Here is a 16,613-nt window from a genome sequence, read left to right on the forward strand (position 1 = left end):
GAGAATGGTAGAAAGTATTCCAACTCCAAAATCGACTACAGAATTCACGGAGGAAGATGCACTGGCCCTGATTTTGAACCTAGGCCTCTCAAGAAACAAATACTCAACAATGAGGAAGGCTCTTCGTGAAAAAGGATGGGGTTGTTTACCCTCAAAACATAAATTGTACAACACCAGGACGAAAATGGTGCCATCAAATATATACGTGGACGAATTAAAAGCAAGAGTGAAACTTGCTGATCTTGTTGAAAATACAGCTGTTAGAATTATTTCTAATTTTACTGAAGAACAGTTGAACACATGTAATAATTCCGAAGTGGTTTTGATCAGCAAATGGGGTTGTGATGGATCATCTGGATTTTCCGAATATAAGCAACAAACAGAAATAGATGCCAACTTCGCATCAATTTTCATGGCATCATTAGTACCATTGAGAATGAGATTGTACAAGGACCAATCTTCATCATCGAAAGAAAATGCATTTCAAGATATATGGATAAATAGAACACCTGGGTCAAAATATTTATGTCGCCCAATTCGGTTTGAGTATACAAAGGAAGACCGGAACACAACACGATCTTTGGTGAACGAAATAAAGGAAGAAATTGCTGCATTACCCATGATTGTTATAAACCAATTGGGAAGAAATATAAAAGTTTCGTTTCAACTACAACTCACTATGATCGATGGAAAGGTGGCAAACGCATTAACTGGCGTTATGTCCAATTGGAGATGCAATATTTGTGGCAAGAAGAATGGGCAATTCGAGGACAAGTCTGATGAAAATTTAGTAAACGAAAATGCGCTCAATTTCGGTATTTCGCCCCTGCACTGTAGAATTCGATTCATGGAGTATTGTTTGCATTTATCGTATGACCTTAAATATCGGACTAGCCCTGGAAACCGCGATGTCTCTGCTAGAAACAACCAAGATCTTCACAAAATGAGGCAGGAAGAGAAGAATCGAATCCAGTTGGAGTTTAAACAAAAGGGACTTATAATAGATAAACCTCTTTACGGATACGGAAGCACAAATGATGGCAACTCGGCAAGGCGGTTTTTTGAGGACCCCGTATCGACATCTAAAATAACCGGTCTTGATGAACACTTGCTAAGACGATTCAAAGTGATTTTGGCTGTAATCAATAGCAAAAAGATGATAAATTCAACCAAATTTGAAGCTTATAGTAATGACACAAAAAACATTTTATCTGATTTATATTCGTGGAAAGCTTTAACACCGACAGTACATAAAGTCTTACATCATGGCAAGGAAATTGTGGAATACAACATACTTCCGTTAGGAGAACTTACAGAAGAAGCTCAGGAATCCCGTAATAGAGATGTTAAACAGTTCCGGCTTTTCAATACCCGAAAGAGCACCAAATTTAACCAAAATTATGATTTACTTCAATATTTATTGTTATCGTCTGATCCGGTACTATACAGCATCAGAACTAAATGGCTACCAAAAATATGTGACGATATAGATAAGGACGATCCCGATGCCATTCAAATTAAAGAGCTTTTAAATTTTGATACCTTAGATTATTTGGTAGAGAATAAAATCAAATAATACAAAACTAAAATGCTTTTTTATTTTGGGAGTAGCTAATATACATATAAACGCACGCCGATGCGAAGTGTTTTCGCTCTAAAACACATATTTTTATTCCAATTTTTTTAAACTTTGGCAGGAGACCTTTTTTTATTCTAACACATTTGTATTGTAAACCCTGGGCAAATCTATCAATGTTTTAGTGTAGGCCCCATATAAGGTTCCATTTCACAAATAGACATTTTTATATAGAGTTTAATGAAGTGTAAATGAATTTTAGAGTAGATAGAATCCGAGTTGAGAAATGTTTTATACATTGTTGGAAAGGTATGAAAATTTCCTTTACGATAAGGTATGTTGCGTAAATATGGCTATAGTGTGTCATGTGCAATTAGGACAACAAAAACAAAATTTGGGAAATTCGACTTTTTTGAAAAATTGACTTTTTTATTGCCGGTTCCATAAAATGGAATAGAATAGAGATATTTCCATGATTCTTTTTGTGTTTTGTAGAAGAAGTGTTACCAAATAAAAGTTTATTTAACATCTTTGCAATAAAATGTGACGTAATACTTGTTTTTTAGCAATGAATATAGCACTACTTGAAAATTGACTTTTTTCAGTATTTTGATCGCTACGATCTCATTTATGGCTAGGATATGGCGAGACATACCTTAAAATGTTGGGAACATTTTAAGCTTTCATTTAAGTTCAAAAAAAGCGAAAAAATCCCCGTGGAACTTTTTTTCCAGTGAGAAACTTTTGAAGTTTAGTAAAAAAATTGGCCATTTTGGTCTTAAGATAACGGTGTTGTTTGATATCGAAATTAGCCAAATTAGCACTTAAAACTTTTCTTAATACCTCGACTTTGTGAAAATGGAAAGAAATGATAATGCTTTGACGGCCAAAGTTTGCGAAAACTTAAAGGAAATGGGAGTATCTTTTTTGAAAAATTTTGCAATTTTTTGACAAAAAAAATATTTTTCATATTGAAAACGATGCAATTTTTAAACCGCCAAAGATATTCACGTGATTCCTTTTGTATTTTATGCACACATATGCTGGCATAATTTGTGTGAAGTATGAAGTTTATAGCTTTAAAATTGACGGAGTTATTTAAAAAACACTGAAAAAAACCAAGGCCAAATTTTCATATTTTAAAATTAAACAATTCATAACTCCTTAACAGTACACGATGGCATGGTACTTTATGCATAAGTTTTTTAGATCTTGTCAAGCTCTTTCTCTAGAGTCCTAAATCATGTAAATCGGTTGAGTAGATCAAAAGTTATGGCCCCCAGAAGCTTGGAGAAGTCAAAAGTGGTCAACTTTGACACCCTGTAGCTCACCCTGTATTAAAGATATGGACCAACAACAGCACTTTTCTGAAAGCCTATGTCCTCCTCTACAAATGTCTAGAACATTTTGTATGGCTAAAATCAACAGATAAAAAGTTGTAGACTTATTTCCAATTTTTTTGCCATTTGGCCCACTGTGCGACGGCAGCAGTGCCTCGCACTCAAGTGTCGTCTCAGGTATCCCTACCTTCCAGGTTTTCTATCGTCACGTCGATTATACCGAGATGGTATGAGCTGCTCCCATCCACAATTGCATTAAGTCTCATAACTGCAGTGGCTGCCTCAAACATACTCTGTATGTCAATGGGTCGGATATCTAGAATAGTCTCCAGTGCCCTAGTGGCCATCTTGGTTGTTATTGCCCTTATGGTCATTGTACTGTCCGTAAAGATGTTCACACTGCGTTAGCACCACACCACTTCACGCATTTCGTGATCGCCGGATCTCTGAATGCAGGACCGTATTATGGTCGGGCATTCAAAAACAGATCTCAGTCCCTGGGTTCTCAATGCAGACCCCAGGCCCACTCTGTCCTCTAGCTTTGATCCATCCGCGTAACTTGATCTTCCAGATGGCACTACTAGGGTTCCGTCAATTTAAGACTGTGCCGACGGCAGCAGTGCCTCGCAGTCAAGTGTCGTCTTAGGTATCCCTACCTTCCAGGTTTTCTATCGTCACCTCGATTATACCGAAATAGTATGAGCTGCTCCCATCCACAATTGCATTAAGTCTCATAGCTGCATAGCTGTATGTCAAAGGGTCGGATATCTAGAATAGTCTCCAGTGCCCTAGTGGGCGTAGTCCTCATCCCTCTACCTGTGCCAAGACAACATGTTATCTGAACCTGTTGTATGGTCCTTATGTTGCCCTTTATCTCCATAGCAGTCCACCAAACTACTGAGGCATAAGTAAGTATTAGTCTAATCACGCTCCTGTAGAGCCAGTGGACTATCCTCGGATTCAGGCCCCATTTCGAGCCTACGACCCGTCTACATAGTGCCCATTATCTGTTGTTGTTGTAGCAGTTTATTGTGTTCTATCTTTCGTCTGCTTGATTCTGTTGAGTGTCAAGACCCAGGAACTCCGCGACTAAGATGGGGTGCGTCCACAGGGATCTGGGACTGAGTCGAGTGGGTCTGGCCGGGCAGTAAAACAGGTGACGTGTATCGTGTGGTCCCTGGTTACAATCGGGACATACATCTTGCACGTCGGCATCAATCCTAGCTCTGTGGGAATTGAGGCGGCTGCATCTGCCGGAACGTAATTGTCTCCTGATGGAGGTGGTCCACATGAGAACTGAGGAGACAGCCCGTCGCAGTTCGGAGGGCGCATTCTGACAGATCTGAATATTATTCCACTGCGTGTCACAAAGTTGACGTGACCACCCTGGCGCTGCATAACTTACCACAGACCGGCCAATTGCTTTGTACGTGGTCAACAAGGTTTCTTTGTCTGCACCCCAAGTGCTCCCAGTGAGTGACTTGAGGACCTTGTTTCTACTTTTACTTTATTGCAGATTGCTGTGGCATGTGGGGAGAAAGTGTAGGAGCTGTCAAATGTGACGCCAAGTATTTTGGGACACTTGATGGTCGGAATCATTTCTCCATCGACCATCACAGTCAGCTCAGTATTCACCTCACGCGTATTTGTAGTGAACAGTGTGGCTGAAGATTTGGTGGCAGATATCTTCAGATTTCGGAATATGAGGCAAGCTCGTTGAGGTAGACGTTCAACCTATCGCAGATGTCATCAATGATACGATCTTTATACCGTCTGGAGGGGGTGGGTTGAAGGATAGGTAGAGGTTAAACAGAGCCGGAGATATCACCCCACCTTGGGGAACTCCCTGTTTCACTCTACGGTGTTTCGACTTCTTATCCCTAAATTCCACAAATCACTGGCGGCCACACAGATAATTCGCAACCCAACGTTTCAGGCCTGACTGGAGGGACGTGTTGGCGATGTCCTCAAATAATTTGGCATTGCTGACGGTGTCGAATGCCTTCGATAGGTCCAGTGCCACGAGGACCGTCCTATCACATGGCCTGGGTTGATTGAAGCCACGGCAAATGTGTGTGGTGATGGCATGCAAAGCTGTTGTCGTGCTGTGCAGTCTCCGAAATCCATGTTGATGCTCGGCGAATGGAAATTCTCCTACGAGGCAAGGGAGGAGTAATGCCTCAAGTGTCTTTGGTAAGATACTCAACTCCAGGTGAATCCAGATTCTTCAGCATCAATGTAGAGATTCCGTCGGGGCCCAACGCCTTGGAAGATCTGGCGCCACTGATGACATTCGTAACTTCGCCCACGGTAAATTGTGATGGCTGTTCATCGGCTCGGAGACCACGAATACGGCGAATGGCTCTCCTCCTTGCCCTGTCTCTCTCGGGATGCACAATAAATTGATGGTTGAACAACCTGGCGCATCTCTTCGGATCAGTCACGGTTGTCTCGCCAAAAGTGACTGAGGTCCTGTCGTCCCGTCTACCGGGGTTCGAGAGAGACTTAACAGTGGCCCACAGTTTGCCTGCACCGGTGCCTAAGTTACATTGCTCCAAGTGTTCCAGCCACAAATTTCGCTTATGTTCGTTGACTACCCTGCTTATTTCCAGATTCAGCTCGCTGATTCTGGGTTTAGCGGGGTCCATAGCACGAATCCCATCACGCTCGTCTGCGAGTACCACTGCTTCCGCCGGGAAATTGGGTCGCACTTGTGGTATTCGACCGGCTGGTATAAAGCGAGCGACTGCTGCGTTGATGATGTCTCGGAATTTCCTCTCGGCCACAAGCACATCAGAGGGGGGTGGCAGTTCACTGAAGCGGCGATTGGTATACTCTCTGAAGTCAGTCCAATCGGCCTTCTTATAATTGATGAACGTCCGGCGCTCAGAGGTTATGAAGTCGGGTGGTCGGTCGATGGTGAGAATTATGGGGAGGTGGTCTGACCCCAAAGAGATGACGGCTTGCCAGGAGACGTTACTCAGGAGATCAGGGGATGCAATTGAGATGTCTGGCGAGCTGCTGCACCTCCTCGTAATCCTAGTGGGGGCATCCTCATTCACCGTGCAAAACGTGGAGCTATCTATCTGCTCTGCCAAAGCTATGCCACGCTGGTCGTTACCTAGGGGAGAATGCCATGACGTGTGATGTGCATTAAAATCCCCCAGAACCAGACGATTATGGCCAGATAGCAACACACTTATGTCGGGGTTGTAAGCCTGGCCATTAATAGGGGCACAGCTACCAACCGGCGGTATATACACGTTGTATATCTCTATCTCGGCAGTATCAGACCTTACTGCTACCCCCATACATTCCATGTATGGGTCACTAGCGTCAAGCGCAGGCGAGATAGATCTATACTGCACGGAATGGTGTATAACGAAGGCCAATCCCCCACCTCCATACCTTGAGCGATCCTTACGTAGCACATTGTAACCGTGACAACTGTGCAAGCTGCAGGTGTTGGTCAGCTTTGTCTCCTGGATCGCTGTGACCGATATGGTCTTCCGACTCATAAAATCTACGATCTCATCAATCTTGCCACGCAGTCCGTTGCAGTTTAACTGCAAGAACCATTATCTGTGAGCGTACTCAGTGCGCTCCTGAATGTGGCACTTCAAAATGAGTTTTCTGTCCAAGATCACAACTAAGTATTTGACCTTGTCTGATATCGAAATCGTTTCGTTGAGCAAACGTTGTGCGTTAAATTGGTCCACCTTCGTCTTCCTCGTGAACAGGCATTTATCAGTCTTCTCTGGGTTAACATTGAGACCACTGGGTCTAGCCCAGTCATGTGCCATATGAAAGACCCTTTCGGCCCTTCTGCATAGCTCGTTCGGATCCTTACCCCTTAGAAGTACTATAACATCGTCTGCGTAGCAGACGGGTTCAAACACTCAGGCAGCATCCGTAATTGGTAATTTATGGTGGTCACCCAGTGGCGATAAAATGCCCCCTGTGGCGTGCCTAGGTTCACAATAAATAAACAAGGTTACAATAAATAAAAAGTGGAATTTTAAAGCAAAATTTGAAGAAATAAATTATCAGTTAACTGTAATCGCGTTGCTGCTGCATTGAATATCGTTTGGTAGATTATTCTAAAGACGTATGTTGCTAATATAAATCTGTCGTTCAGACATAAGACCCGGTCTTTAAAAGGTAGTAACTTTCTTCCTCTATCAGATTGATTAAATTTCAGTATGTTAAACAAATATCTGGATTTCTTTTTTACAATAACCTTATGTAAAAATGTAAATGATCTGGAATTTAGAAGCTTGTTGAAACTAAGTCCAAATAGAGAATCTACATATTGCGAAACATACTGACTCGTATTTAAACTATACACATAACGAACTATGCTGTAAAAAGCTACATTCAATTTGCGGAGGTTCGAAGAATCACAATTCGAAAAAAGCTCACAACCATATATCAAACTTGGAACTAGGAATGTTTTCGCCGGATGAATTCGGATATTTATGGGTGTAAAAGAGTGTGTGATCCATAAAGCACGAAGATTTGCATAAGTCTGCCCGACTTCAACGTTAGCATGAGCCCAAAGAACAACCAACCATTTGAACTTTCTTGGATTTAACTACAAACCATTTGCAGTCGCCCAGCCATAAACGCGAATTAGGTCCGGGTTAAGTTTACTTATGCAATCATCTACATGGTCCACAAAGCCTCTTTGAAAAATGTATCCACCTGTTACTTAGCATATGGTTTATCTAGTTTCTAAGGACCCAGTTCACCCGCTACTGGTGTAAGGATTGGATCAGTATGTCAGTCCGCACATTGTTAAAGCCCCTCGATGTCAATACATACCGCCAGTGTGCACGTCTTGGCATCGAAGGATTTTTCTTTTTTATGCACAACCTCGAGCAGTGTAGTCTCCACCGACCTTCCCTCGCTGGATGTCCTACTCTTTATCTTGGTGTCCACAATGCATTCTATGGGTTTGAGTAGAAAAGACGTAAGGCAAAGGCCTACAGACCTGTAGGCCTTTGGTGTCGCATAACTTGAATTGCCGGGCTTAGGTATAAATACAACAAAATGCGGTTTCAAACAAAGCCTCAACATGTCCTCCGTTGTCTCTGCTCTCACTCCCATGTCATCTACTAGAGTTTCAGTTTGGACATGAGTTTTGAGAGAAACTTTATTATCTTAGCGGTGTCATTAACGCTATCGACCTGTAATACACATCCCAATAAACTTCCGTTTTTTTACAACCAGCGGACCTCTTCCCAATCATCCCCGGGGGATGATCTTGGGCTAATTTCCTTTCCCGAAGAGGACAACTATCTTTGAAGGACCCCACCAGTGCAGTCGTAATCCTGTTGACATTTTCGTCAAAGTCTTCTATGCTTGGACAATCTTAATCATCTTGCTTAAGTCTTCTTCTGAGTAGCCTTACAAATTTTGTCCACATGGTTTTCAACTTATTCCGGAAGCTTTTCGGATTCGGCCCTGGCCGTGCTATTTTGAACCAAATATAGCGATGATCAGAGAAGAGTGTTCCATAGAGACCCTTCAATCTTGAACCTCATGGACTAGATTTTCCGAACATATCGTCACATCTAATACCTCCTCCCTAATCCTATTAACAAAGATAGCGGCGTTACCAATATTAAGTGTTATTAGGGCGTTAGTATTCAAGAACTCTGCCAGGGTTTAGCCCCGCTTATTAGTGTTGGTACTGCCCCACGAAATATGGTGAGAGTTCGCATCGCACCCTATTGGTACCTCGTTTTCTGTATATTTTGCTTTCCTTTCCCACGCTCCGACGTGAGTGGTGGTGTTGGAGAGTTGCACGCTTCCTTCGTTCTTGTTCCGATTTTGTCTACCTCCGCAGGACACTGTCTGGAGTCCCCATTGCCGGATTGGCTTGGTTTTCCCAGAGTACTTGGAAGCGAGGAGCTCTTTTTCTTCTTCAGCATTTTAGCAGTGGGATCTGATTCTTTTTCCAGCTTACGTAGAAGTGCTTGCTTGGAATGTCAGTTCCATCCCTTCCAGCATCCTGCACTTTCGCCCGATTGCGCTGCCGGTACATGCTCCTCTGTCTCTTTCGTCGTGCAGCGGATCGCTTTCTCTGTCTGCTTGTGAGCTAAGCAAAGTCATCGCTCACTTCTGCCGTCATCCCGATTAACTCATCTCTCGATTCGGCTGCGATGACTGTTTCATTGACACCGTCGACGAACTGTGCATCCCTCTGGTTTATCCGTCTCTTTCTCATTAATTGGTTTGACGACCAGTTGTTCGCCTGAAGTATTACTCTCGATTACAGATGCTAAGGCACCCACACCCACACCTATAAGAGGGGAGGACAACACGCTACGGTCTGACGCCACCACCGCATTTTTAGCCTGCTCCAAAAAGGATTAAACATTTTTCGTAATAGGTAGTACCTATTCTGAAATACGGATATTTTTTCTTTGAGGAACGAAATAAAAACGCCCACTCTACTCAACGGCTGCAATAATAGAATTAGATGATACGTGCGACAATATTAATGTGAAACGGTTAAGAAATCGTACTGTAATTGTATCAACTTGTGTCGGTGATGGCACATGGTAATGGTAATGATGGCACATGATTTTGTTTTACAAACCGAACCTCCATCAATATATTCAGACGCTGTTGAAAGTGAAGTGAGAATCAATTGGATACAAGCCTTGAAATCAGAAATGAATTGATTTATTGAGAACGAAACCTGGGTACTCACGAATCTCCCTAAAGGAGCAAAGGCACTTTCGTCGAAATAGGTATATTGTGTGAAAACGAAATCAGATGGCAGCATTGAAAGTATGAGGCAAGACTGGTTGTAAAAGGATTGAAACAAAAGGAGGGCGTAGATTATGATGAAACTTTCAGTCTAGAATTACTGCTGCAACTGAAAGACTACATTTATCACAATTCGGTGAGTCTACAGCATTTTTATACGGTGAATTAAACGAGACCGTGTATATGTAACAGCCAGGAGGTTTAACCTCTACCTATCCTCCATCCCACCCCCTCCAGACGGCAAAGAGATCGTATCATATGCGGACGATTGTACGATCATGGCATCAGGCCCCCCACCCATTGATGACATCTGCGATAGGTTGAACGTCTACTTCTTGCCTCATATTTCGCTGCAAGAAATCTGAAGATATCCGCCACCAAATCTTCAGCCACACTGTTCACTACAAATACGCGTGAGGTGAATACTGAGCTGACTGTGATGGTCGATGGAGAAATGATTCCGACCATCAAGTGCCCCAGAATACTTGGTGTCACATTTGACAGCTCCTACACTTTCTCCCCACATGCCACAGCAATCTGCAATAAAGTCAAAAGTAGAAACAAGGTCTTCAAGTCACTCGCTGGCAGCACTTGGGGTGCAGACAAGAAACCTTGTTGACCACGTACAAAGCAATTGGCCGGTCTGTGGTAAGTTATGCAGCGCCAGGGTGGTCACGTCAACTTTGTGACACGCAGTGGATTTATATTCAGATCTGTCAGAATGCCGCCCTCCGAACTGCGACGGGCTGTCTCCTCAGTTCTCATGTGGACCACCTCCATCGGGAGACAAAGATCCTACCAGTGCGAAGACATAACTACATGCTGTCTAAGCAATACCTTTTGGGCTGTTATCGCAGAAATCATCCAAATCATCATCTTGTGGATAGATACCCACCGCCAAGAAGCCTTAAGGTAGATCTACACGATCTAGAGCGTGAGGTTCAGCGCTATAAGAGAGAACCTCTAGATCAAGCGGCATATCAAGCGGGTCTGAACAACATTCATGCAGACACGGTAGCAGACGCGTTAATTGGCTACCAGGTGAATTTAGTCCTTGGAGAACGACCGCCACCCATTGCACCCGAAGAAATCGACTCCCGGCAAACCAGAGTAGTTCTGGCTCAATTACGTTCCGGCAGATGCAGCCGCCTCAATTCCCACAGAGCTTGATGCCGACGTGCAAGATGTATGTCCCGATTGTAACCAGGGACCGCACGATACACGTCACCTGTTTAACTGCTCGGCCAGACCCACTCGACTCAGACCCAGATCCCTGTGGACGCACCCCATCTTAGTCGCGGAGTTCCTGGGTCTTGACACTCAACAGAATCAAGCAGACGAAAGATAGAAAACAATAAACTGCTACAACAACAAGGATGGATCAAAAAGAGTTTGCCTGTTGAAACGAAGTCTCTATTGTTTGAAGCAAGCGATGTTGGACCAAAAGAATGGGATATTTCTTAAAGAATCTTGGATTTAAGTCCAATTCTGCAGATAGCTAATTGTTTATAAGAGAGAAAGATGGTTAAAAGTTAATTCTTCCTCTTTATGTCGATGACGGCTTAGTAGCTGTCTCGGACAAAGAAGAACTGGAGCATTTTCTCAACAGTTCAAAATCAGAGTTCAAGATAATTTCTAATGAGGCATCATACTTTCTTGGTATGAAAATTTAATGCATTTAAAAACAAGGGAAAGCACGAATCGAGTTTCTTTATAGACAAGCAGTAGGTGCTCTGATGTATTTGATGCTAGGAACAAGACTAGATTTGGCATATAGTGTCGGTTATCTATCAAGAATAGCTTATAATAAAGAAGGACCCAAGATATTAGAATGTTATAGTGATGCTGGCCATGGTGGATGTGTCAGTACAGGACGATATACAACAGGTGTTGTTGCAACCAGTGCAGATGGAGCTGTATCTTAGATGAGCCAACTCCAACAACTGAAGTAAAAATTATAGCTGCAAGTGAAGCCGCAAAAGAAGTAATATGGCTTAACGACTTTTCAAAGACTTAATGAATTATAAGGACATTCCAATAATAAAGACTGACAATAGGGCTGCAATTCGTCTAAAAAAGAACCAAGCATTTCATCAACGAACAAACACATTGAATTGTAGCATTTCTTCATACGTGAAAAGGTCACAGACGGTTCAATGTCAACGTGTCAAGGTTCATCTCAGAATCTAATGACCAAACCATTACCGAAGCCTCGTTTACAATGCTTATTCAATCGCTTAAATATTAATTAATTAAACAAGGGGAAATGTTGAAATATGTATTTAACAAATTAATATTTACTTGTATCGTTCATGTTACTAGGCAATGAATTTATGTATTTGTATGTTCGAGAAATTATTTTTCCAAAATGTACTTCAATAAAATATTCCAACAGGTTACTGGCCCAGCGCCCCAACCGCATGGGTTATATGAGATCGCACATTTATCCGTCGCGAGCCGCCTGCTTCAAGATCCGACGCCCCACATCGAAAAAAAGTATCTTTCAAAGCTTCCATAGGGTAACTTCATTCGCTCGAACGCAATCTTAATTTCGATAGACGAACGAACGGGGATGGTTAGATCTTCGCAGAGGTCGCAGATAGAGTGATCAATAAAACCAATGTTAGTAAAGATAGCAGCAAAAACTGGTGCAATCGTTTTCGACTCCAATTTTTCCATAAACAGTGGTGGCCATATAATTGAAATTAAGTGACAAATGAATTTTTTTCCATTAGTTGTCCTATATGATTAGGAACACGTATGCATATAAATATGTATAGGAAATGTATGGTGAGTTTAACATAAAAAGCAAGGAAATATTCCTTCCAATTTTTGCTTGGGCAACTAATTAAGAAAAAAGGGTATAATTTGTGTAACCTAAACTGGTTATAGACGATTTGGCAGTGAAGGCCAGAGGACTGCAGTCAAAAAACATGTGTAGGGCATTTGGGGAAGTGAGACGTTGGAGCATTTCCTTTGTCATTGTCCGGCTTTCGCGTCTAACAAATACCGGCACTTAGATAGGGACACTATACAAGATATAAACCAAATTAGGGGAGTGGCATGGAAAAGAATTAACGATTTGTAAGTAGCACGGAATTCCTAACTTAGACTTTCGAGGTTACTTTTTTTGTATTTGCCCTAAGCCAGTGCTTAGGTATATGTCCATAGTGCGCATGTGGCGGATTTCAACATAACCTAATCTTAACTGGTTCTTCGGGTTGTTCTTAAGGTTTTTCAAGCTCAGTACTCTAATAATAAGTTGGATAACCATTTCATGAATGGACTTCTCAAGTCAAACATAAACACGCTCTGTCCCAATTCCCATTTTCGTTTTGTTTGATTATTCAAACGTAATCGTAAATAGAGGTAAATACAAATAATCGAGGCAAAGAGAGGAGGAAAAAATATTGTTTCTGTCCCAGGAGGTTCCCGGATAACTGCCTGTATTTTATAGCTAATGGTGTTGGATAAAAATTAAATAAATGTTAAACATATTTACCTCTGGATCAACATCGTCTATACAGTCTAGGCGGCCACTGTAATCACTTATAATATCTCGTAGCTCCTCAAGGTTATCTGTCAATGATATATAGAATTTCTTATGTGGAAATTGTTTGTCATTTGGATCCATTTGGTTAGTTAATTTGAGGGATTCGGTCAATTTGAGCTTAGCATCGCGTTTTAGAGCATTGCATTTGTTAGCAATCACTTCCACGCGGTTCTGAAATTAAAATATATAACCAGAAAAAATGTATAGTTAGTTAATGAACAAACCAATCAAATGGTAATTTCTCATATAATTTTACTTTAATAATTTATATGAATTGTTGCTTCTTCTTGTGGGATGTAGGACGTACGAATTGTGAACTTATTACCTTTGCACTGTCTCTCTTTTCTCTGATAGCCGAAATAACATTAACTAGCTCCTCATTTTCTTGGTGATAAATTGCCAATTTTGTTCGGGCGAATGCTTTCTTATCCATAGCTCTTTCAATCTCATTTAAAGCTTCAATCTTGGACATTTGCATCTTTATTATTTCCAGAATTGCTTTAGCGCAAACTTTTTTCATTTCCGTTTCAATATCGGGTATAACTAAAACAAAATGAGAAATTAATATAAAAAACCGTAAAATATCTTCGATTCAGCTCCAAGTAACAAAAAAATAAGTACAATAAATATTTTTTAACCGGGAAGGAGGGGACCTTCGATCCAAAGGATCGCCTTATGGAAATTGCGGAACCTGATGGTAAAAACAGCCCAGCCCACTGTAAATTTATGAACACAATGCTAGTCAATTTGTCGCTCTCGGATACGTGGAGCATTTTTTGTTGTTGTTGTAGCAGTTTGTTGTGTTCTATCTTTCTTCTGATTGATTCTGTTTAGTGCCCAGATCTAGGAACCTTGCGACTAAGATGGGGTACGTCCAGAGGGATCTGGGTCTGAGTCGAGTGGGTCTGGCTTGGGCTAGTGATATCTTTGAGTCCTACCGACGAAAAGAACTCAGTCGGCCCTGCTATGCTGCTGGCGATCAGCGATCGACGAGAACTTGGAACGCTATCCGAGGAGTAGAGAGTGCATTTGTTTTACCATGTCCGACTCCCGCTGTCAAAAAGAGGTTCGAGTGAGAAGGCTAAGTGTGGTTCAGATTAATTTGTTTCGAACGAACTCCTTCTAGCAATCTCTAACTCCTCAGTATACATTGTCATGATTCAGAAACTATATATTATTAGAAATTGGGTATGCTTTATGCAATAGGAACTATGGCGTCTTTACTCCACGCTCGGTATGAACATGCATTGTTGGGAGGAAAAGTTTATACGAAATCCTTTGGACTATATTGATAGTGATCTGACGACTATGAGGTTGGAGCCCAGAAACTTTGATCTCTTATTGTTCTCATGAATCTACGAGGAGGTAGTTACGAATACCAACAAGAGAGGTGAGTCGATTTAAGATTTCATTGCGAATTCTGGCCTACTTGGTATTTGCAACATAGGTATAGTTCCGACTTTTCAGATAAGTAATCGGTCAGGGATGATAACCATAACTTTGACGAATCTCGATGATACTATTTTAAGGGATTGTATAGTGCCCGAAGAGGACTCCTATTCGGAACATAGATATAAGTTCTTTGATCTGATTTCGCCTACAGGCAACGACCCACCATACAAAAACTTCAGAAGTACCAATACGCCACACAAGCTAGAAGTTTTAGCACTTATCTGTATGATGTTCATCGTTATTATGGGAAACTCAGCTGAGAGCTACCATATACGAAAAATGTACCTTAAACAGTGATTAATAAATGCTACAAAAGTATGGACTGGACACTGGAATTTGAAATTCTTATTTTTGTGTCGTTTTTAAACTGTCAAGACCGAGATATGTAAATCTGCTTCTTTCTTCGATTGAGTTGCCGTTAAGGATAAGGTTGTCCGGGTTTGGAAAGTACATTTGCATCCCTTTGGTCTTTTTGGCGTTGATAGGTTAGGTTAGGTCTTTTTGGTGTTGATACCCAATTAGTATTTTTCTGCAATGGTCTGCAAGTCATTGAGTATACTCTGCATGTGGCCCTGCTTGGATAAGCTCAATGCAATCTCACCAGCATATGTTAAATCATTCAGGTATTCGATGTTGTTGTCGTTGTTGTTATTGTAGCAGTTTGTTGTGTTCTATCTTTCCTCTGCTTGATTCTGGACATACATCTTGCACGGGACATACATCTTACACGTCGGCATCAATCCTTGCTCTGTGTGGGAGTTGAGGCGGCTGTATCTGACGGAACGTAATTGAGCCAGACCTACTCTGGTTTGCCGGGGCAGGTCAATTTCTTTATGTGCAATAAGAGGCGGTCGTTCCACAATCAGCCGGTATCTATTTACCGCATCTGCTACCGTGTCTGCATGATACGCCACTTCATCTAGAGGTTCTCTCTTGTAGCGCTGAACATCACGCTTTAAATTTAGATTTACCTTAAAGCCTCTGGGCGGTGGATACCTATCTTCTTCTTCTAACCAAAGACGAAACGCGTCCCATAGTGGTCGGTGTGTGTTGCTATCTTTGGCTTTCCCTTTCCATTTGCATCTCCGATCATTGAGCTCGTCTCGTCTCGCCTTAACAGCCTAACACTTTGTACTTTCTGTTCAAATGGAGCTTGAGGACTGAATTTAGCATGCGGATAGAGCTAGGAAAAATATGATGGGAGATTTAATATTAAATTTACAACTCGTACATTTTGGTACTTTCTTTACAGATGGAGTTAGAGGTCTGAAATGTGGCATGTAGGTAAACTTATTTGATGTGTGATCCATCACAATTCGTACATTTTGGTACCAAAATGAGCAAAATAGTACGAAATAGCTTATCTTCGCAAACAGCTAACGAGGACTGCTAAAATTAAGCTATTTGACAAACATAATCACAGTTTTGACTAAAATACGACATGTGGAAGGAAGATACAAGTTCACCTTGACTCTACATTTTGAGTGACCAGAAGATTATTCAAAATCGTACATTAAGTACTAAAACGTACAAAATGGCACAACAATAATCAAGTAATAATTAACCAATTATCAGTTGAGCGCTTAAATTCAATCACATATATTACAAATAAAATATTACAAGATTTAAAAGAACGAAAAGAATCAACAACGGAAAGGTTAATTGAGTTGATATATAGACTGGATATTATCAAAGAAGAGGTCTTTAATATAGAATTTGCACATTGGATGGGAAAAGGCAAATGTAGTCAATTCATTCGTGTTTTCCATAGTAGAAATTAAAATTTTAGAAGACATTTTTGCATAAACAGAAATTCCATATTCGTCATTCGATGAACTACTGAAATTTTCCACAATAAAAGTAGTAACAAATTCAGACACACTCTTTTACATTATATGTTTTCGTTCTGCCA

At 41.3% G+C, this 16,613-nt stretch overlaps 1 protein-coding gene across 1 annotated transcript in view; it reads right to left on the minus strand.

Moving 5' to 3' along the window:
- LOC106091973 (structural maintenance of chromosomes protein 5) overlaps positions 1 to 16,613 on the minus strand; it is a 159,617-nt gene that overhangs the window by 30,861 nt on the left and 112,143 nt on the right. Inside the window, exons 7-8 of the mRNA XM_013258700.2 lie at positions 13,575 to 13,792; positions 13,199 to 13,420 (exon numbers count right to left, since the gene is read on the minus strand). Coding sequence (XP_013114154.2) covers positions 13,199 to 13,420; positions 13,575 to 13,792 — 440 coding nt within the window. The remainder of the gene's footprint in view (positions 1 to 13,198; positions 13,421 to 13,574; positions 13,793 to 16,613) is intronic.

Source organism: Stomoxys calcitrans, chromosome 1 (genome assembly GCF_963082655.1).
Source record: "Stomoxys calcitrans chromosome 1, idStoCalc2.1, whole genome shotgun sequence".
Taxonomy (NCBI): domain Eukaryota; kingdom Metazoa; phylum Arthropoda; class Insecta; order Diptera; family Muscidae; genus Stomoxys; species Stomoxys calcitrans.